Source organism: Eulemur rufifrons, chromosome 2, assembly GCF_041146395.1.
Source record: "Eulemur rufifrons isolate Redbay chromosome 2, OSU_ERuf_1, whole genome shotgun sequence".
Classification (NCBI taxonomy): Eukaryota; Metazoa; Chordata; class Mammalia; order Primates; family Lemuridae; genus Eulemur; species Eulemur rufifrons.
In genome coordinates, this window is record NC_090984.1 from 66,932,903 (window position 1) to 66,956,109 (window position 23,207).

Genomic DNA, 23,207 nt, shown 5'->3' on the forward strand with positions numbered 1-23,207 from the left:
AGCCATGTTTATCCTAAGAACTAAGTAGTAAAAGCCATTTGTAGGGTGCTGCTTGTTTCTACTACTTGAAGGAGTTCTAATAAATATTAAGGGTTGACTAAACTTTCTTGACATTTAAGGAACTTTGTGCCCATAAAAGTAATGCAGCGTTTCTTATTTCAAGTGTAACATGGAGCTCTCTTATTTTATTCCTTAAACCTTACAGTGTGCCACAAGCACAAAGTTTATAAAGTATTAATGATCTTGTTACCAAAACAAGAAAAAAGATTTCACAAACATTCCCACTTCTATACTGTTTTATTATCTCAAAAGTTTAAAATAAGATGTTCTGCTGCCATTGTTCTAATTGTCCAGTGTATTAGCACTTTGCCTGATGTGCTTTGGAGGTTGATCCATGAATTTCTTAGACTTTCTGTTGGAATTAATTTAAGAGTGTCTGATGAGATGGTGAACAGTAGACTAGGACAACCTTCAAGTGATAATGTCATTTTTTTCTTGTTATGTCTTTAGCTTGATGATTAAGATACACTTCTTGGCTGGGTGCAGTGGCTCACGCCTGTAATCCTAGCACTCTGGGAGGCCAAGGCAGGAGGATAGCTCGAGGTCAGGAGTTCAAGACCAGCCTGAGCAAGAGCGAGACTCCGTCTCTACTAAAAATAGAAAGAAATTATCTGGACAACTAAAAATATATAGAGAAAAAAATTAGCCGGGCATGGTGGCACATGCCTGTAGTCCCAGCTACTCAGGTGGCTGAGGCAGAAGGATTGCCTAAGCCCAGGAGTTTGAGGTTGCTGTGAGCTAGGCTGACGCCACAGCACTTTAGCCAGGGCAACAGAGCGAGACTTTGTCTCAAAAAAAAAAAAAATAAATAAACTTCTTTTTAAAATCAAATGGCATTAATTATTATGTTTTCCAAATGCAATCTATTTTAGTTAATATTTTAAAGAAATATGAAGCCATAACAAAAACCATCATTATTTTTATTCTGGAGTGTTAGTTAATGAGTGAAAAAAGGTTAGAGAGATGAGGTGTTTAATTAATGACGTTTATTTTCAGTATGTTTAATATGAAATTTTTTTTTACCTCTTTTAAAGATGAATAATGTTTATTGATTAAAGGTGAGAAATGACAGTTAAGATACCAATTCTATTTCAAGATCTTTGACTATACTATACAGTGTAAAATGGACTTCATTTTTCATGAAATACCTCAGTTTTCCTACCTATAAGATAAAGGCAATGATGAAAAAAAATTTTCACAGGGTTTGATGTGAAGATTAAATAAAATTATATGAAAAGTGCCCAGCACAAAGTTTGTATGTCTTTAAGGATGCAATAAATGGTTGGTATAATATGATATAACATATTAAGAATGCAGGGTCTCAGAGGAAAAGAGATTTTTTGTTTTTTTAGAGATGGGGTCTCACTCTTGCTCAGGCTGGTCTCAAACTCTGAGCTCAAGCAAGCCTTCCAGAGTGCTAGGATTACAGGCGTGAGCCACCATGCCCAGCCAAAGAAATCATTTTATTAAAAAGACACCCAAACATATGTTTATGGCAGCACAATTCACAATTGCAAAGATGGAATCAACTTAAGTGCCCATCAACTGTTGAGTGGATAAAGAAAATGTATATATACCATGGAATACTACTCAGCCATCAAAAAGAATGAAATAATTTCTCTTGTAGCAGCTTGGATGGAACTGGAGGCCATTATTCTAAGTGCATTAACCAAGGAACAAAAAAATCAAACACCACATGTTCTCACTTGTAAGTGGGAGCTAAGCAATGGGTATGCATGGTCATACAGAGTGACATAATGGACACTGGAGACTCAGAAGGGGGAGGCTAGGAAAGAGATGTATAGGATGAAAAATTACCTATTGGGTACCATGTACATGATTCAGGTGATGGGTACACTAAAAGCCTAGACTTCTCCACTATACAATTCATCCATGTACAAAAAAACATTTGTACCCCCTAAATCTATTAAAAAAACAATTTTAAAAAAATGAAAGAATGCAGGGTCTGATATCTACTAGCTATATAACCTGGGGCAAATCTGTTTCTTTATTTGTAAAATGGAGATAATAGTTTCCACATCATATAAGAAGCAAATTAGTTAATACATATAAAGTGCTTAGAACAATGCCAGATATACAGCAAATGCTCAAAAGATTTGGCAGCTATTAATATTTTATCACTTATTAGTTGTGATGTTTAACTCAGAAGTCTCAGGTTTAGAATTAAAAACACCTGGGTTTGAACTTGTCTGTGACCCTCAGTAGCTGTGTGACTTTTAAGTTGTTCTTATTTCCTCATCTATAAAATAAGGATAAGATGAATATCATAGGGTAAACATTCACTATAGTGCCTAGCACATAGTAAATAGTCAAGAAACAGCTACTTGTATTATTGTTTTACTAAATGCCCCAAATGATCTCTATAACCTAGGAAGTTAAGACCATTGAAGGTAGATAAAGTTGGAAGAAGACAACAGCATCAAGCAGCATCACTTTCATAATAATATTATTAATTTATCTTTGTTTAAAAGAGCACAAGAGTCATAGGTATATACAGTAAAATGGGTGCTAATGGGAACTTCTGAACTTTCTTTTATTCCAGTTTCAAATGTTTATCACTGATGGGTACAGATCAAAGACAGGAATCCCTTTTGATATCTCTGAAATGTGGTAACTGACCAACTAAATCATAAAGACAAAAAATAGGAAAGCAATAAAATATTTACCAATACCATTAAAATGTTTGATACCTATAGAGTAATCCCCTGTTAACCAAGGGGCCTAAAAAGTATTACAGCTTAACCAATGGTGTTAAGAAAAAGAAAGTTTAAAATAGCTATATTCCAGTACATTAAATTTCTTACAGACATCAGCTTTTAAATAAAACCAGATTTATGGTGTTAAAAAATCTCTTCTCCTAAATGATCTTCTTTAATCATTTAGGAAAGTACTGCTGAGGAGTGATCTGCTAAGCAGATTTTCTCACCAGTTTTATGTTACAGACTTCACTTCTAAAAAGTTCTTGAATCAGCGATATCTTCCTTGAAATTTAACATATTTCATATTTGAATTTTCCCATGTTTTGTCTTATTAATTTTTAAAAATGTGCATATGACCATTGAGCATTTCTATAAATTATTTCAGAACTATTTTCTAGACTATTTTTCTAAGATAAGATGAGTAACTAATGTATTATTTTTATATTTAAAGGTACTAAGTTATCCATACATATTAAGGACCACCGATTGAAAACTTTTGATATACAAAGATACAAATGCTTTTTGGCAAGAAATTACCATATCTTGGAAGTCAAATGAAGAGAGAGCCTCAAAAACAAAGTGTGTTCCACAGTAGTAAATGATGCAAACATATCAACAAGGAGGATAAGGTTGAAAATATATTCCCCTGCCAATTAAAAGATCATCCTGATCACACTTCTATCCTCCACACTCCTTCTCCCCAATTATATTCCTTACTCTCTTCTGATGTTTATACAGTAAGCAATCCATCCATCAGGTATATAGTAGTTAGTAACTATGTAGTAACAAGTAATTGCTCTGGCACTAGTAAGTAGTATTAAATGGAAAAGGTGGAGTGAGAGGAAGGAGCAGGGATGGGTCGGCCAGCGAAATACCTTAGTTTTTGCCTATTTGGATTTACATGAGTACACAATTCTCTTGGATTATTACTTTTCCGACAGGGATTCAATACATAGAGTACATATTGTATATCACCTAGTAATAATTTACAGATATATTTATATACACATCTATAGACGCCTGTCATTTGTAAAGTCTAAGAAAGCATAAACCTATAAAATGCAATCTTTTTATTCTTTGGCTGAACTTGTAGTTACTTACCTCTGCACTCTTCATAGCTTTAAGAATATTCCCCACTGTATCAGTAAAGGTGTTCCCCAGTATTCTACCCAACTTCTTGTACAAGGAACCCAAGCATACCACAGCAGCACTGAAAAAACATTTAAATTAGAAATTAGTCATGGCTAAAAAAATAGGAATAAAAAAATGTTAGAATATGTAAAAGTGACTATTTAAAATTTTTTCCATATTCTGTTTTCTTTTCACTTTCTCAGTAGTATTTTTTGAAACACAAATGTTTTTCATTGTGACAAAAATTTACCTATATTTTCTTTTGTCATTTGTATTTTTGGTGTTATATCTAAGAAACCACTGCCTGATTCAAGGTCATGAAGATTTACTCCTATGTTTTTTCCTAAGAGTTTTATAGTTTTAGCTGTTACATTTAGATCTATGATCCATTTTGAATAGAATTTTTTAATACGGTGGGATAGAAGGGTCCAATTTCATTCTTTTGCATGTGGCTATCTAGTTGTCCTGGTATCATTTGTTGAAAAAAGTTTTAACTATTTAATTTCACTTTGAAAGGATAAAATTTCCCAGAATCTACTCTGCGGTTAAATCCTAAGGCATGACACTTAGGTGAATGTGCAATGATTATATTTTCCATAACAAGACTTTCATAAGGCTGTATCAATCTTTAGTTAACCTAAACCTCAGCCCAAAGAAGATTCCACTCTCTCAAATGTGTTACAAAACAAAATTCTACAAAATATTTCAATAGAACCTGGTTTCATACACTAGATAATCAAAGATGAACTTAAAAGATAAGTAAAAAAAAGAAATAATGTTCTCACCAAGTTTGAAATCTGAACACTTTTCATGGGAGATTACATTCTGTTATAAACTAAAAATTTCTATAGAATTACTATAGTAGAACCATACATGGCTCACTGCCTTTTCTAAAATAATAGGTGATAAAATGAACTAAATGCCTTGAGAAAGAAATTGAGCTATTCTTTTTAGGATCTTAGAAGAGTATTTTTCTACATATTTATTATCAATTTTCACTACTAAGAACTAATAAACTAAAAAAAAATCCAAAATATGAAGAATTTAAAATATCTTTTTCTTAAATACTGACTGCTAAAATTTTAGGAAAATGTTTTAAAGCTCAAATCTAGACTTCGTAAGGTCTAAAAAAGTTAGATTTAAAAATGAATAAAACTGAATTTGTATTCAGTTTCATAGTAACCGTCAAGTAGTTTGGGTACTTTATAAAAATGATACAACAAGGAAGCAATATTTTGTTTTCTGTTCTGTTTTAATGTTTAACTTACAGTTTAGTGGGAAGATAACTTGGAGAATCATCTTTGCTACGAATAAGATCATTACATTTATCTATTGTCTCGTAAACAGAGAATGTGTCACCAATACTATAAAGTATAGCGAGATTCTTAGCAAGGAGTTTGCGGGTAGGAGGCCCTGGGGAGCTGTTCAACAAAGACAGGAGCTGCTCAACAAGAGTCTTCTGTTTCTCCCTTACATCACTCTAGAAAGGTAACAAAAAGACAATTAAAAGTCAACACAATTTATATGTAATCCTCTCATTTTTATTTCATACACTTAAGAACAAAAAAGGCTCTAGAAAAATACAAAACTATTTTGACTAAAAGTTACAGGTAAGTTGGTGGCATGGTCATCATGCCACCCTAACAGGTAGTTTGTTGCCCTGCTAGTGTCTCAAAAAAAAAAAAAAAAAAAAAAAAACCAACAACAACAATTCTGAACCAGACTACACTTTAGTCTCTGTTAACAAAGATTAGAGCTCTATTTATTCTAAATCTTCTTTTGTTTAAAAGATACAACAAATTTGTTTTTTAATAGAGACTGAGTCTCCCTGATGCCCAGGCTGGTGCAGAGCTACTTACATGCATGATCATGGTGCACTATAGCCTTGAACTCCTGAGCTCAAGCAAACCTCCTGCCTCAGCCTCCAGAGGAGCTGGAACTACACACACATGCCACCATGCCCAAATTTGCCCTTTAAAGATTCTTAGTTATTAAGCCTAACTCCCTCATATATATCTGCATAAATAAAGCAGTAACCTATAATTTTAACTAAAGCTGACCTTATAATGGTTACCTATTTTATTCAGACTTATTTCTAAATTTAGTGCAGTTTTCTTTTTGCAAGCTTATGCATATAAATGTTAATGTTATTCTCTTTTCCCTGTCCGCTATCTAAAAAAGGAGTACAGCATATCATTACAAAGCTAATAGTATTCAGGTGCTCACTCAGACCTAAAATTCCACAATGAAATATTTGTTAATTTAGTATATAAAATTTTGTCTTTTTAAAAAAATTTTTTTTCAAATCTAGAAGTTGCTTTTATTTTTCTTTCTCTTAAACATCAGCAAACTTATCAAATGTTTTACTTCATGATAACCAGAGTCATAATTTCCTGTTGTCTCAGACAAGGATGTGTTTTGGAATGCTGGGTTTTTTTTTTTTTTCCCAATTGACAAAATTTGTCTTTTGTTAAATTCTAAATGTCTCCATGATTAGTGTTTTTGTACCGCTTTATTATTACACATGGTGCTGTAAGAGAAATGTCTTTATTTTTAGGAGATGTACGCTAGAGTATTTAGAAGTAAAATCCCACTTCAACCACTTAGTAAATCAGTCAAGCAAACCTGGAGAAATGTTAACAACTACTCAATATAGGTGAAGGGTATGAGTAGTCAGTTTTCTTTTTTGGTACCCATTTCATGAGCTTTTAAGAGAGAATATGTTTATCCTAAGGCTCTTCAATTCATAGTCCCCTTAAAGTCTTCGCACTTTTTTTTTAAGTGAAACTCCCATTACATTATTTAGCACTATAGTGCAGCATGGAAGGACACAAGATAATGAAAATGAAGTACATAATACAATGTGGTTGTAGTTAATGTTTCATATATTTTAAAATAATACCAAAAATATTAGCTAGTTTCTTTCTGCTTTTTTGAATGGAGCAAAGCTCTTATAATGGTAAAAATGTCAATGGGGGCCAAAATTTTACTATATTTCCTTAAGTCTTAACAATGTCTAGCACTTTAAAGGTAATTTAGGTTATTCTGGACAAAACTAGAAAAGCAAACCAAAGGAACTAACATTAAAGAACACTTAAAAAACAAACAAACAAAAAAACAGCTTTCATCATTTTTACCCACCCTGCTGGTTGCTAGCAAGAGCTTCTCCAAATATCTCAACCACTCAAAAATAAACTCTGCTTTCTGAACGTCACCTAGTTGACTGCATGCGGCTTCATTCAGCAATAAGCTATGAGCTAATTCCATTCCTTGCAGCAAATTCTCCTAGCTGGTCACAATTCTTCTCATTAATTGTCAGTTGATGTCCCTAGGAACAAAAATCTGCAATAGAGGAAAATAACGAAATTTAAACGAAAGTAAAAACGAAAACAGTCATAATACTAGAAATCTGTCACAGAAAAGTGAAAACATAATTAAATGTATACACTTTTTATAACTGCTCTAAGGTGAATCTGAGAAAATCCCGATAATAAGTTCTAGTTAACAATGACACAAAAATCCACCTTTGTATTCTGTACTCTTTTTTTTTCCCCCTGAGACAGGATCTTGCTCTGTCACCCAGTCTAGAGTGCAGTGGCCTCATCAGTTTCCTGTAACCTCGAAGCCTGGGCTCAAGCAATCCTCTGCCTTGACCTCCCAGTGCCTGGCCTGTACTCCTTTTTTAAGAAAGCAGAAGGCAAAATAGAGTAGCATTACTGGCACTCATATGCAAAAACGTGCTAAATGAAAGAGACAATCCACTAAAATTCTGGAAATTTTAAGTTTAGAGTACTCAGTGTTAGGTTTTCAGTTTTCCTTGTAGTTTAAATACCTTCTACTAAAATAGGTAATAGGTGCATATTAACTAATGACCAAATATCCAGACCTCTTACTAAAATTCTCTGGGCCTTTGCCTTAGGTACATGCCCTGTCATTTACCTGGAGATCCAAACCATGAAGAGAGGGACTTAAGCCCATTAGCATCTGCTCCCCTTTACGAAAGAGTCCTGTCCCAACTAGTAGATAGTCTCCTTATCTCTGAGAGCCTTGTGAAAGCAAACTTTTTTTTTTTTTTTCCTGAAGGCACTTGAATGGATGTTGTTCAGGAATTGCAGCAATAAAGAGCATGGCTGCTCTGACTGAGATCCAATGTAGCCTTAATTTTGTTGTAGTAAATAATCAACAGAAGACACAGGAGGTTTATTTGGTTTGTTTTATTCATCAGCATCTCCTGGATACACGCAGGTGCCGTTACAGAACAAACACAACATTTAAATGTGTGTGTATATACATACACACACATATTCACACACAAATTTATAAGATGGCATTGTGATTATGAGCAGAATTTTTTATTTTTAGGAGGCAAATGCTTTACTGCAACTGACTTTCAAATAGTTAAGTAAATCAATCACTCAACCATAAAATATGGCAAAATTTTAACAGTTGAATATAAGTAGTGGCTATGTGAGTAATCATTTTACTCTTCTTCATTTTTCTACATTTTTTAAAAGATCACAATAAAAAAGTAGGAAAAATTATGTAAGTAAGTAACTACAAAAAATTACTACTACTTGTAGGAGGAATAGCAGCCATTATCAGGCACATTAAACAACAGAGAAGGTACCATACACACACAAAAAATGGGTACTAATGTATCAAAAACAAATCTGAGTAGAATTCCAAACTAAATAGAAACCGGTCACTGAATTTCATAAAACTATAAATAGAATGCTACGGGCACTTAAACTAAAGTATTTAAAATGCATGCCTCACGTTCCCCTAAAAAAATCTCAATCTTTTACAGAGAAGCCAGTAAGTAAAGATGTATGAAAAAATTATTATAGATGAGAGACATAGGGAAGGCCATTCTTTCATTTTTTTTCCTCCCAGAGAGTTTACCAATATAAAATTAATTAAAGTATTAGATCATCATAATTATTATGTAACTGAAAAGAAGATCGTCTTTAAAAAACAGTAGTCACAAACTGGTTCGCTGTCCACCAAATTTGGCATGTAAGGCACTGGGGAAAAAAATTAGTTGCTAACATTTAAACATGAGAAGACTATACACAAAAATCTGGGTCTATATTCCCATACAGCCATAAATGGCTTAATCTAAAATGAGCAGGACTCTCCAGCAGGCCACAGTTGCCACCTAGCCTGCTTTATTCACTTACATTATTTGCCAACTTCTATGGCCTTTTATTTATTTTTTGAGACGGAGTCTCACTCTGTCACCCGGGCCAGAGTGCAGTGGCATCACCACAGCTCACTGCAACCTGAAACTCCTGGGCTCAAGCTAGCCTCCTGCCTCAGCCTCCTGAGTAGCTGGGTCTACAGGCATGTACCACCACACCCGATTAATTTTTACTATTTTTAGTAGAGATGAGGTCTCTCTTGGCCAGACTGGTCTCAAACTCCTGAGCTCAAGTGATCCTCCTGCCTCAGCCTCCCAGAATGCTAAGATTATAGGTGTGAGCCACTGCGCCTAGCCTCTATGGGTTTTTATTTAAGTTTTATTTAACTTCTTTGGATTTTCTATGTAAGTATTCAACTCCTACTCTTTTACCGTACTTGTGTCCCTTGGCTTGGGCCAATATTCTAGATTCTATGACACTATCTCAGAAGCCAAAGGACAGCTTTCTCCCACCTAACGTTGTCTTCTCAAGTCCATGTGCTGCTTTAGCCATCCAGGTTGTCCCCTCTCAATCAACACTACCCACCTGCCTATTACCATCCATGCATGACAGGGCACTGACAGTGTTTATAAAAAAAAAAAAAAAAAAAGACTTAGGTTATTTTCAGAAATGTAACTTTTAAGGAACAAAGAAAAATGCTAACAATGCTAAGAAATTCATTTTTATAAAGACAACATGAATTCTAGATTCTTGCTTTAAAAAAATCCTCCTTTCTGAGAGGCATGATGGTTCACACCTGTAATCCTAGCACTTTGGGAGGCCAGGGTGGGAGGATCGCTTGAGGCCAGGAGTTCAAGACCAGCCTGGGCAACATAGTGAGACCCTACCTCTACTTAAAATTTAAAAAACAAAAAAATTAGCTGGGCATGGTGGCGTGTGCCTATAGTCCCAGCAATTCGGGAGGGTGAGTTGGAAGCATTGCTTGAGCCCAGGAGTGAAAGGCTACAGTGAGCAATGATTGTGCCACTGCACACCAGCCTGGGTGACAGAGATCCTGTCTCTATACAAAAATATTAATAAAAAAAAATAGCCGGGTGTAGGGGTACACACCTGTAGTCCTACCTACCCCACAGGCTGAGGTAGGAGAGTTCAAGTTTATGATGAGCTATGATTGCACCACTGTACTCCAGCCTGGGCGACAGAGTGTGACCCTATCTCTTAAAACAGAAACTAACACAAAAACCCTCCTTTCCTTTCTTAAATTTAAGTTAGCCGAAATATTCACAATTAAGGATAAAGTTAATAAATCCTAGAAAAATAATTTCTCAAAGAAATCTACTAAATATATGTGGAAGGTGAAAATCAAGTTTGTACTTAATACCTATGACTGAGGGAAAAAAATAACCTCAGTATCAAAGAGAAAATTTCTTATAACTACCAGGGCAAGTCAAATTCCTATCTTAAGAGTCAAATTATCCTTTCTAGAGGTCATTAGGATTGCTGAAGAGACATTTTTCCTTAGGCAGCAACAATACTGTGGTGTAAAATGACCTATCAAGAAGGAAAAAAGCTAACACAATGTGATAATAAATAATTCAGTAAAAAGCTTGACATCATAAGCAAGGCATAAAGTTATCTCTAATGCCCTCAATATATTCCTCATAAAAATTACTCCTAAAGGAAGTAAACAATTCTTATTGTTAATCTCACATCTAAATGCCCAAGTCTAAAATGCACCTGAGAGCTCCACATATGCCCTGTCAATGTGATACGCAAACACATTTTGCAAATAACAGATGCTCCTGCTGCTCTTATCTGAAATCTCACTTTAGAAAGATGTGTACAAATTCAGTTAATGTTACCTGCTATGTGCTTTATCATAACTACAACCCTACATATAACTGACAAAAGCGTATTTTTCCCTTATTTTCCATTCTTATGTTTCTGTTGAGAATATAAAGTAATTATAAAGTGAACATATATTTAATATATTAATACATATTTAGATATATTTTTCACAGTATGGTTAGTTGCTACTTGAAAAAAGGATTTCATGAAACAACTGCTAGGCTGGGTGCAGTGGCTTATGCCTGTAATCCCAGTACTTTTGAGAGGCTTGAGGCAGGATTGCTTGAAGCCAGGAGTTTGAGACCTGCCTGAGCAATGTAGTGAGACCCCGTAACTCCAAAAAAAAAAGAAAAAGAAAACTTAGTCACGCATGGTGCAACATGGCTGTAGTCCTAGCTAACTCAGGACAGGAGGATGAGGCAGGAGGATCGCTTGAATCTAGGAGTTCACAGCTACAGTGCACTATGATTGTGCCACTGTACTCCAGCCTGGGCGACAGAGCAAGATTCTGTCACTAAAAAGATTAATTAAAAAAAGAATAAAACAACTGTTGCTCTAAATGCAATGCCGGCCATTTTTAAGAGCTACTAATATTTACTGAATATTTACTATAGTCTAGGCTGTACTCTAAGTGCATTACATTTATTTTCTTGACTAATGTGCAAAACTGTCTATAAGGCAATTATTTTTATTAGCACTATTTTACAGATGAGGAAATTGAGGCACAGAGAAGCTAAGTAACTTTGCTAAGGTCACACTGAACCTGGGTTGTATACTTAAGCAATCTGACTCTAGATATATTTGCTCTAACCACAATATACTATGCTGTCACCCTTTCATCCAATCAAACCTCTCAAAAATCTCAGAAGCCAGACATTTTTAAAAAGCTTAGAATTTGCAGATAATTTATAGATAGTATGGCACTATTAATATGTATTATTATACTGTTTTCCAAATACAGAATATCAGGTTCCTTGCTTTAATAGTTTGGGAATCTCTCATTAAAACAAAGTTAGGGATTTTTATCTAAAAGATTTCCCAGGATATTTAATAAAGTTAATGTGTATTATGACTCTCCATGAAAGTAGTAATTAATCAAAACACTACTATCAACTAAGGAACTTCTAGACCTAAGCAAGGTGCACCAAGGAGAAACATTAACATGTACCTGTCATGATCGTTTATCCTGTATTTTTAAAGGTTAAACAAGAATACTAATTCCATTACTTTACAGCCAAATATTGTATATGCTTACCCTAGAACCAATAACTGAACTTAGTTATAAAGGCCTTTATATGCTTTTTAGACTACATGTTTCTCTGGGCACTATTTACTTTTTTAATAATAACTGCTGTACTTTGTATATGATAGATACTCCTGGCCGGGCGCGGTGGCTCACGCCTGTAATCCTAGCACTCTGGGAGGCCAAAGCGGGTGGATCGCTGGAGGTCAGGAGTTCGAGACCAGCCTGAGCAAGAGCGAGACTCCGTCTCTACTAAAAAATAGAAAGAAATTATCTGACCAACTAAAAAAGAAGAAAAAAAATTAAAAAAATAAAATGATAGATACTCCTACTTATTCCATCACAATTTTCATTCCTGAGGTTTTCTATGTAGGCACCGGGAACCAGACCTAATGTACTAACTAACGTCCTGTCCAAATCATGCTTTTCAAACTGGAATGACCCCAGCAATGTGCCAACAGAATAAACATGAAGCATATTATTAATACTAGAGGATCAAATTTTACTTAAAGATTTTCTCCTGAACATTAATTCTAAATATTATTTTATATTAAAATACACATTTAATATGCAATATTAGGCAAAATAAATAAAACATTTCAAAATAAAACATGAGACTTCAAAGAAATTCTGAGCATTACAATGCCTTTCTAGATTTCCTTTATTTTTTTATTTATTTTTTTTGAGACAGTGTCTTGCTCTGTTGTCCAGGCTAGAGTGCCGTGGTGTCAGCCTAGCTCACAGCAACCTCAAACTCCTGAGCTCAAGCAATCCTCCTCCCTCAGCCTCCCGAGTAGCCAGGACTACAGGCACACGCCACCATGCCCAGCTAATTTTTTCTATATATATTTTTAGTTGTCCATATAATTTCTTTCTATTTTTAGTAGAGTCGGGGTCCTGCTCTTGCTCAGGCTGGTCTTGAACTCCTGAGCTCAAACCATCTGCCCGCCTCGGCCTCCCAGAGTGCTAGGATTACAGGCGTGAGCCACCATGCTTGGTTCTAGATTTCCTTTAACAAAATCACTCCCCTCTGCTGGTAGGGGAGGTAAGCTACCAATAAGTTAAACTACATGAAATTGCCATTTTTATAGGTTAAAAAAATGGCTGAATATTAGCAATTCATGATTCAACTTAAGTGCCACGCTCAGTCTTCAAAGATCAGACATGGGATATAAGAGGCTAATTTCTGTACTTTGCATAGAATTCTTTCCTTTCACCCAGTGACTTTCTTGGCCTAGAGTAACACATGTGTGTGAATATTACTGACTACTAATAGAAAAAGGAACCAGCAGGGGGATGATTTTCCAAGGCCAGGATTGTCTATTCTAAAGTAACTTACTTCAAAGCCACCTCCAAGAGCTGTTAACAACTATATTCCCAACAATAGTTTTAACTCATCTGAAAATGAATTAACTTTTCAGAGTTAATTCAACTCTGAAAACATACAAGCTGCTGATTATGCCAGTCCTTGTACAGAGTGCTAACATAATTTTCTCTATCTAAGGTTTATAGATCTGTTTTGGTAGAGTTGGAAACATGTTGAAATTTATTGAGGAAAAAAAGTATTCCTAATCTTGTTGGTCATTTTAATTTCTTAAAATGATCATATCATTTGCAAGATGGAAAAGAGGAAAATCACAAATAATCAAGGAGGACATCAGATACAAGATAAGTTTATTGGACTGGCTTGTTAGTTTTTTTCCTTCCAGAGCACACAAAGAATAATTCACAAAATGAAAAGGTCATTAAGCAGTAAATGAAACTAATTCCAGAATGTATCAAGTGCCTAAAGTTTTGAGATATGTCTCATACTTAAATTTCAATTACTTTCTTTGACTCTCACTTCTCTAGAAAACACCACAACAGCCTCTACTCAGCCTCCAGTCTTTAGCTTCTCAGTTTTGTTAAAAAAAGCATAAAGTAAGCTTTTGTAAAAAAAAAAAAAAAAAAAAAAGCATAAAGTTAGGTGGCATGTGCTTGTAGTGCTAGCTACTAGTAAGGCTGAGGAGTTGGAGGATAGCCTGGGCAACACAGCAAGACACTCACGCCCCCACTCTTAGAAAGGGAAAACAAAAACAACTCTTAAGGACTGTCATACTTCAGGAAGAAAGGACAAGTCTTAAAATCCAAACCTTTCCCCAAAATATAGTAATTAGCTTTAATCTAGAAATAAGCTGGATCATTCTACCCTGACCTTAGATTCTCATTTGTGAGTCTGGCTTTTCAAAATTATAGGTTACGAAATAGGAACTCATAAGTTACACAAAGCATTAGGTCATGCTTGAGATGTTGCCTAAGGAAGGCTGCCCCTGGTAGAGAGAAAATGAAGTCCCTTTGTTACATTTCCCTTTGCTATATAGGCAGGATCCTACAGTTCGTTTGCTGACACACTTAACCATTATACTTCAACAGATTTAGGGTAAAATAGTTACTGAAGCAAGTGATTTATAGTTTTAGAGCTCTTTAACACAATTACAGCTTGATGATTTTTAAATCTTGTCTGTACTGTGATTCCATCTTTGAGTATGAAATATCCTGCTTCTTTCTTTCCACAGTAATCTCACTATTTTAAAATTTGGCTAAAAAAAAAAATCACTTGTTTCAGAAAAGAGCAGGATAATCTCTGGCAATGAAATTCAAACCTATGGCATTAATCTGTATGAACTTAGTCTTTCTAATTCTCTATAACAACCCTAAATATAAACTGGTTATCATTAGCTAATACTTTAAAATGTTTACTATACAATGATTTAAACTCAATAGGAAATAATTTCATTTAGCTGAATGGTTCGAAATTGTATGTATATTAAATCTAATATTACAAATACAAAAACTTTTATAGCCAATACTGAGATTTTAGAAAAGCTGATAGTTTTGTATGAATAGTGGCAGTACATGGTCCAACTCTTTTGGAAAACAAAAATGTATCAGATGTCACAAAAATATTAAAATCATTTGACAGAAATATCCAGTTTCTGAAAATTGGTTAATGAAAGAAAAAGAAAAATATAAGAAGTAATAAAGTGGCCGGGCGCGGTGGCTCACGCCTATAATCCTAGCACTCTGGGAGGCCGAGGCGGGTGGATCGCTCGAGGTCAGGAGTTCAAGATCAGCCTGAGCAAGAGTGAGACCCCGTCTCTACTAAAAATAGAAAGAAATTATATGGACAACTAAAATATATATATATACAAAAAATTAGCCGGGCATGGTGGCGCATGCCTGTAGTCCCAGCTACTCGGGAGGCTGAGACAGTAGGATCGCTTAAGCCCAGGAGTTTGAGGTTGCTGTGAGCTAGGCTGATGCCACGGCACTCACTCTAGCCCGGGCAACAGAGTGAGACTCTGTCTCAAAAAAAAAAAAAAAAAAAAAAGAAGTAATAAAGTGTTAATTATAACACTGTAAAAGTAAAAACTGGAAATAACTTTTAAGTCCAACACTAGAGAAACGGTTAAAGTTTGACAGGGTCAAAGAATATTAGGCTCTCATTAAAAATTATAAAAACTACAGATTAAAAGTTTTACATACTAAGAGAGAGACCTAGAAATAAAGCAGTGTTTACTAAAGAGTGCTCTGTAGAATAGTGCCAAAAAATGAGAACAAGTGTTCTGTTGGGAGGGGGTTGGTGGGGAGAAATCAAATCGAAAGACTTTTGGGAAATGCCAAATTTGCAGTTTTCTTTACCAGTGTTTTTCCATACATGTAATACAGTAACGTGCACTGTGTATGACAAAAGGGTGTTTTTCAACATGCATTTAATGTTTCTCAACATATTTTAACTATAGACCTCTCCCTGACAAGAAACGCATGGAATTGGTGTTCTATAGAATATAATCTTCAAAATACTAATCATTAAAAACTACTATATGTCAAAAAACTTAAAGATTCCTTTTGTTCATACTATGACAGGATTTTTTTGTTTGTTTTTTTATTTCAGCTCATTATGGGGGTACAAAAGTTCAGGTTATATATATTGCCCATGCTCCCCATCCCCCCAAGCCAGAGCTTCAAGCGTGTCCATTCCCCAGACAGTGCGCATTGCACTCGTCATGTAGGTATACATCCATCCCCATCCCCATCCCCCCGAGTCAGAACTTCCAGCGTGTCCATTCAGGATTTTTTTTTATTGGAAGTAGGAGATGTAACAAGCATATGTATGGCCTTCTACTTACGAGAGGCCATTTCTGATTAATATTTTGGATCACATTATCTAACATTCGGAATTCTAAATACAAACAGAATCTTCTCTTAGCTACTCCTGGAATATGAATAAAGAAAGAAAAGACAGTTTTAGTTAACTTGGCATATTCAAAATTTATCAGTTCACATAAAAATTTGTGTAATTCACACTTTTTTTTTCTGAGTCAGGGTCTCGCTCTGTCACCCAGTGGAACATCATAGCTCGCTACAGCCCCCAACTCTTGAGCTCAAGTGATCCTCTCACCTCAGCTTCTGTTATTGCTGCAACTACAGGCACTTGCCACCATGCCCAGCTAATTTTTCTTGTTTTTTGTAGAGATGGGGTCTCACTATATCGCTCAGGATGGTCTTGGACTCCTGGCCTCAAGAGATCCTCCCACTTCAGCCTTCCAAAGTGCTAGGATTACAGGCATGAGCCATTTTTCTGAGGCAGAGTCACACTCTAATGCCCAGGGTGCAGTGCAGTGACGTCACCATAGCTCACTGCAAACCTCAAACTCCTGGACTCAAGAGATCTTCCTGCCTCAGCCTACCAAGTAGCTGGGACCATAGGTACGTGCCACCATGCCTGGCTAATTTATTGTCTCTTTTTTTGTAGAGACAAGATCTTGCTATTGCCTAGGGTGGCCTCAAGTGATCCACCTCAGCATCCCAAAGTGCTAGGATTACAGGCCTGAGTCACCACACTTAGCCTATTCACACTTTTAAATATGTTTCATATACACACCCTTTCCAAACTAAAAATTGCTTGGTGCACCATTAAATTTTAAATTTTGATTTTTGGAATTCTGAACATAAATTCCTATATAATCAAATAAATCATGTCTCCTAAGTCATACCACAAAAGCTTAACTATAACATGTACTAGGCATAGCACTAAGATCTTACTTTAATATAGAATGAAAATACATCCAGTGTACCAAGATTCCAAGAATATTTCCTGCAAACTTGGTAGGAATGAGAAGAATGTTGCATCCTATCACTGCATGATACAAAGCAATGAGAACAGCAAATACAGCTACAAAAACGGAAGGGGATCATATCATATAGGGTATAAAATTTAGGGTGGAAAAGGAAAGAAACAGGAGTTACCAGGATAAGGAATTTATAAGTTGAGGTGAGAAAGGACCAGAGGTGGGGATGGAATTTACTTGGCCTTCCTCTTTTGTTTTTTCAAAGTACTGCAGGTTACTCTTACGGATGAGAAAAATGGCATAAACTGGATTCAATGAAGGAGAGATTGCCTATGGAAGCCCCAGTTGGAGTATAACTGTTTCTGGGCAGTTCTTCCAGATTGCAAAAGAGAAAACTGACGTATAAAAGGAAATGTTCTCGTGGGAAGGCCATGCAGTAGGAACCAACTCTAATAAAGCAATAATAGGAAAAGGAATATTTTTTGAAGATCTACTCACTAAAACCTTTTCATTATCATTTAATACTTATAACACTGAAACTTAGAATTATTATTCTCACTTTACAAATGAAGATAATGAGTTAAGAAATCGGTCCAAGGCTAAATTGCTATTTCAGTGGAAGAAAGCCAGTAGTAACATACACGTCTGTCTAGTTTCAACACCAATGTTCCTTCAACTACTTCCTACAGTCTCTACAATAATTGCTGCTATTACTGACACAGTTATTGCCACAGCTGCTAAAGCATCAAATCCTTATAATTTGTTGTTCTTTCTCATCATTTCACTCTCCTCTTATGTCTCCAGTACTTTGAGGCTTTTTGTTAAAGTGTTTTTTGTCTTCTAGAGACATCAGCTTCCAGAGAGCCCTTTCCATCTGGACAGTAAATCAGTAAGCCACTAAAAGTATTAGTCTTTGGCTGTTCTTGACTATTTTTATCACTCTTCATTCCACATACCACCTCTCCCATCTCCCCTTGGGAAAGGATATTTCATTCTGGACATTTAGGAATGCCAGAGGCAGATTTTAAGTTTTACTCTTTTTTGCATCTTCCACCATACTCATCTGAAAACCACTGGCTATCTAAGTACTCAGTACCTAGTTGAGAATCCAGTAATAGGAAGCAAAAAATAAACAAACAAAAGTCCATACAGTATTGTTTCAGAACTCATGGATTTTATGGATATAAAAGCCTATTTGTTCTTAGTTTAGACATGACTAATAACCCAGTTATCTGGGTTCCAGCTAGAGAAATACATCAATAGTAAAGGAACAAACCCACTGAGAGCAGGAAGAATTCAGAGCAGGCAGTTAACAGTAACAGAACAGACTGAAATACTATTTAATATAGATATTTTAAAAAGCAGAGCAATATGGGGCTACTTAGTGTAATAGCAAAGTATACGGGATGCCAATATTCCCCCAGCACAGCAGGGTTTACAAGAGAGGTCAGGAACTCTTGCTCAATTTTCAAAATAACTCATGCAATCTGCCACCTAGTGCTTCCTAGTTTAGCCATTAGACCCTGCTTGGTTTAGAATCTTCCTTTTCCCCTCTACTCATGGCTCCTACATCCTGGTTAGAATTCACAGACTCACCCTTAATCCACTCCATTGTCTGACATCCTTGCTCTTCCTCTTGGTTCCCACTTTTAATTCACAACACACCTTATAGAATACCTAGCCTAGAACTTAGCTACATTTCTGACCTCTTAGAGCCCCACTTGAGGACTTTCCTTGACAGACACTGCTTCTCACTTCCTGCCACATGTCCAGCTAGGCTCTTAACTTTGCAAGTAGAGCTCCCTGCAATAATTCCATATAACTGCCTTCTGGCTGCCACTTTCATGGCCTATCCATGTAATATAGTAAACATACCATTTATTACATTAAACCTCTAAGTTGGTCTGGGGCATCACTCCATAAATCAAACTAATTGATATTTCTGCAGCTAAAGATAGGCATATTCACCTAAGATGGGATAAACAATGACTATAAATATTTCTGCATCAGTTGAGGCCATGTTTCGCTGCCAAATGAGTTAAGAAAAAAATTTTTCAGAGGATTTTGGACTCTGGAATTAAGACTAAAGTATTTTATACCTATATATTAGTTTTTCTTTTCTTCTGATTTCCACCCTAAATATTTTTTTAAAGTTTTGGTGTTTCAATGGGTAATTTTAGTTTTTTGGTAACTTTACTTACATAAAAATGTATTACCTGTATTAAGTAAGGTATTATTTTTGTGTACAGACACAAAAATATGTACATATTGAACATATAGAAACCCACAAATGTAACAGAAAAGGATACAAATGTTGCTGCATATTTACCCATAGAGAAGCATTACTTGGGCAATAAGGACAACTAAGTTACTGAAAAAATACATCCATAAAACATTTTATTTAATAAAATTAGCATCATACTATGGTTTTAAGATTAGCAGAAGTGTATACACAGCTTTAAATATTTAAAATTATCACCTCCAAGTTTTCCTTCTTTTGTGTCACAGACCCAGTTCCAATTTCTTAGGCAGGTAACTAACATAATGCTTTAATATGGCTATATCATGCTTCTTTTCTAGAAATAAGTATCTCTTAAGTTGTTGTTATTATTTTTTAAAAAAGCCCAAGCATTATTCAGGATATACCCTCCAGTTTCAATATATCTGCTTAGTGTCTGTTTAGAGCGTTCTAACTTTGATCTCATGACCAACTGCTATATCCTTAGATTCCTTTTTAAAAAAATGTTTTGAGTAAAGGCAACTTACTGCTTCTTATGATAAACACCATGAATGATATATTAAAAAGAGAGAAGTTTACTAAATGAAAAAATTTTTCCATACCAGATCTAAATTAAAACTAAAAACTAGAAAGTTAGAGAAACATATAAAAACTCTTCCCCTTCCCTAAACTTCTAAATGACTAGAATTGCTAATTTTATAAAACTTTATACTAGGTAAAGGTAGCAGAAAAGCCATGCCCCTCTTCTATCATTATACATCTAGGATCCAGAGGCATTTATGTATCCTAGATTTACCGTATATAATAATGAAAAAGCAAGATTAAGAATTAAAACTGAACTTAACCTATTTCCCCCTACAAAAGATTTAACGGTTAAACATTCAGAGTTCTAGTACAGGGGCCCACAAATTTTTCTTTAGAGGAACAGTCAGTAAATACTTCAGGCTTTGTGGGCCATACAGTCTCTATCTCAACTACTCATAAACACATCAGCAGCCATAAGCAAAAAGCATGGTTGTGTTCCAATAATACCTTGCAGGAGAGATCTGACCCACAAACTGTAGGTTACCAACCACTATTTTAATCCAAAAAATTTAACACTAGAACTAGACAAGGGATTCAATTAAATGAAATAGGCAAGTCTGTACTAATTCCTTGGGCCCCAGTTAATTGATTTCTTAAATGAGATTTAATAACAGTTTCTCCCTGTCTCCTTAAAAAGCAGAAGTGCTCTTTATATGAGAGGACTATGGTCATATTAAAGGATTATTCAAACTCTTCAATTATGCTATGGGATAATTCACGAACCACAAAAGACTCAATAAAGCTTTTTTAAAAAATGCAATGTCATTACACTGGTTAACCAGGATTTAGAATAAAAGAATTTAATAATTTTTTAAAAATCCAGAATTTAACCCTTATTTTATTCACAATTAAGAAAGGCTCATGAAGATTATTATAAATTGCCTCTATTTCTTTGAAATAAAGCTAGAAGGAAGATAAGTGCATTGGTTAAAGACAAGTAAAAAGGTAATTTTTTCTGTAGAGAATGTATTTGTTAAGGTAATACAGTTAATTTTCATTAATAATTTAAGAATTAAAAAGGTATTTTGGAGTTATATATTTTTTTGTCACTATAGTCAGATACAGGCTACGCACAGTGGCTCATGCCTATAATCCCAGTCCTTTGGGAGGCTGAATTAGGAGGATTGCTTGAGCCCAGGAATTTGAGGCTGCAGTGAATTATGATCACACCACTACACTCCAGTCTAGGCAACAGAGTAACTCCATCTCTTAAAAAAAAAAAAAAAAAAAGTCAGATATTAATACAATCATAAATAAAGAAAATGGAAAAGAAAAGTGGCCTAATCTAAGATCCATAAATAGTGAAGGAGCTTAAAGCTAGAATTCAGGTCTCCTGATTTTCAGGTCAGGATTCTTTTCCTATTCTATAGCTATCTATGTAAAATAACTGCATTCCAAGGCACAACAAATCCACCCTCCAGTATTCTCCAACTGTCATTATGTTATTAACTCTACCTGCTTACCCATTTTATTAAAGAAAAACATCAGTAGTATTAAAATGTAACACAAATCTCAGCTTCAATGCTTGCCTAAAATCACTTTCTCAAAGGCATACATACCATCCAGAACGGTTGGAAAATGAAACAAGACAATTTCCTATCCATCCATCCGATGCCCAGCTGTAATGACACTTCTGCTTTCCCTACACCTTAAATAATTCCATCCAGAATATTTTTTCTCCAAGTTCTTAACTGTACTTGTGGCTACGGCCCCCCGCCCTTTTTTAACCTCCTCAGACTTTTAACGTCTCCTCTAGCCTGCTCATAAAAGGTCAATATTTGTAGAATAAATGAATGCACGTAAAAACAGTGTGTTAATTATGACCTTTAATGAAGAACCTCATGCCATTTGACTACCATTATCTGACTTGACAGTCAAGAAAATTATCTTAACTTGCCCGATGTATACGTTATTGCGATAAGTACCACAAAAACCTTCTACAAAGTTTCTAAAGACTTTATAATCACTTGAAATGACGTCGTGCTGGCTGAGAGTAGAGTAAGAAGAAATGTTTACTCATACTGAGCAAATGCTACCTCAGAAAAGTCTTCCTTTCCTGGAGAGAAGGACTGGAAATAGTTCTCCACAGAGAAAGCAGTATCTACTCTCTCTCTCCACTGCTCCCTTCTGGAAACTCGTCTCGAAGGCTGCGTGCAGAAAACGAACGGGTCTCCGAGGAACCTAGCCCGATGGCGGGGTTGGGGCCCCGCTCCCGGTGGACCACTGGCGCTGCAGGAGCCGCAGGGCGGGTCCGGGGAGCGGCCCGCGGACTAGCAGGGCCCCAACCTCCTGACCTTTCTCGCGCGCCTGGCGTCCCGGGCTCCCGCTGGCGGGCAGAGTCCACGCCTACCTGTTGTGCTCGGGGGAAGCCAGACTTTCCCGGAGCCCGAGAGGAAAGAACGATAGCGCTAAACACCAGCCGACCCCGCGCCCTAGTCAGCCCCCCCTCAGCAGGCTCCGGCCCCTTGGGCCACGACACCTAGGCCCTCGACCCGTTCCCGCTCCCGGGGTCCCAGCTTCCTTCGCGACCACATAGCTGTCGCGACTACCCCGGGGATCCCCAAGACGCTCAACTGGATGTGTTGGCCCGGGTGAGTTGTCCCACCCAGCCAGCGGGCAGCCTGGACAACGCCCCCTTGCGCCCGGAGCCACCCCCTCTCCCGGGATTCCCGACTGCTTGCCTTAGGGAGTCCCCGTCAGCTCAGAGCCCGTCAAGAGTCCCGCCACGTTACCGGCTGTTCCGCAAAGCAAGGCAGCGCCTGGATTTGCCTGGGACCGCGACTGGGAGGCAGAGGGGCGGGAGGGGCGCGCGCGGGGCGGGGCCGGAAAGCTAGCAGTAGCGAGCACGGCGGGAGCTAGCGATTGGGAGCGCGCCCTGCGCCGCGCCGCCGGTTCTGAGGCCCCGCCAGTCGGCTGCCGAGCCATCGAGTGCCCACTCTGGCAGGCATGACTGCTCCACCGCCGAAGGAGCGATGGAGGAGACCGCGGCCCTAAAGGAGGCGAGGACAGCGGCTTTGCAGTCCGGAGATTCTGGCCACAACTATTTTTGTTTGTTTTTCTTGCAGGCCAGAATCCGTGGGTGCAGTATTGGGGCATCTGAAGGCAAAGACACAGCTGGAGCTTGGAGAA

General features: G+C 36.6%; 1 protein-coding gene across 1 annotated transcript in view; it reads right to left on the reverse strand.

Moving 5' to 3' along the window:
- Window positions 1-22,842, reverse strand: part of HEATR5A (HEAT repeat containing 5A) — a 108,907-nt gene extending 86,065 nt beyond the window's left edge. Inside the window, exons 1-4 of the mRNA XM_069486407.1 lie at window positions 22,760-22,842; window positions 7,053-7,253; window positions 5,180-5,391; window positions 3,882-3,990 (exon numbers count right to left, since the gene is read on the reverse strand). Of these exons, the coding sequence (XP_069342508.1) occupies window positions 3,882-3,990; window positions 5,180-5,391; window positions 7,053-7,178 (447 nt within the window). The 5' untranslated portion in view covers window positions 7,179-7,253; window positions 22,760-22,842. The remainder of the gene's footprint in view (window positions 1-3,881; window positions 3,991-5,179; window positions 5,392-7,052; window positions 7,254-22,759) is intronic.
- Window positions 22,843-23,207: the final 365 nt, after the last annotated feature.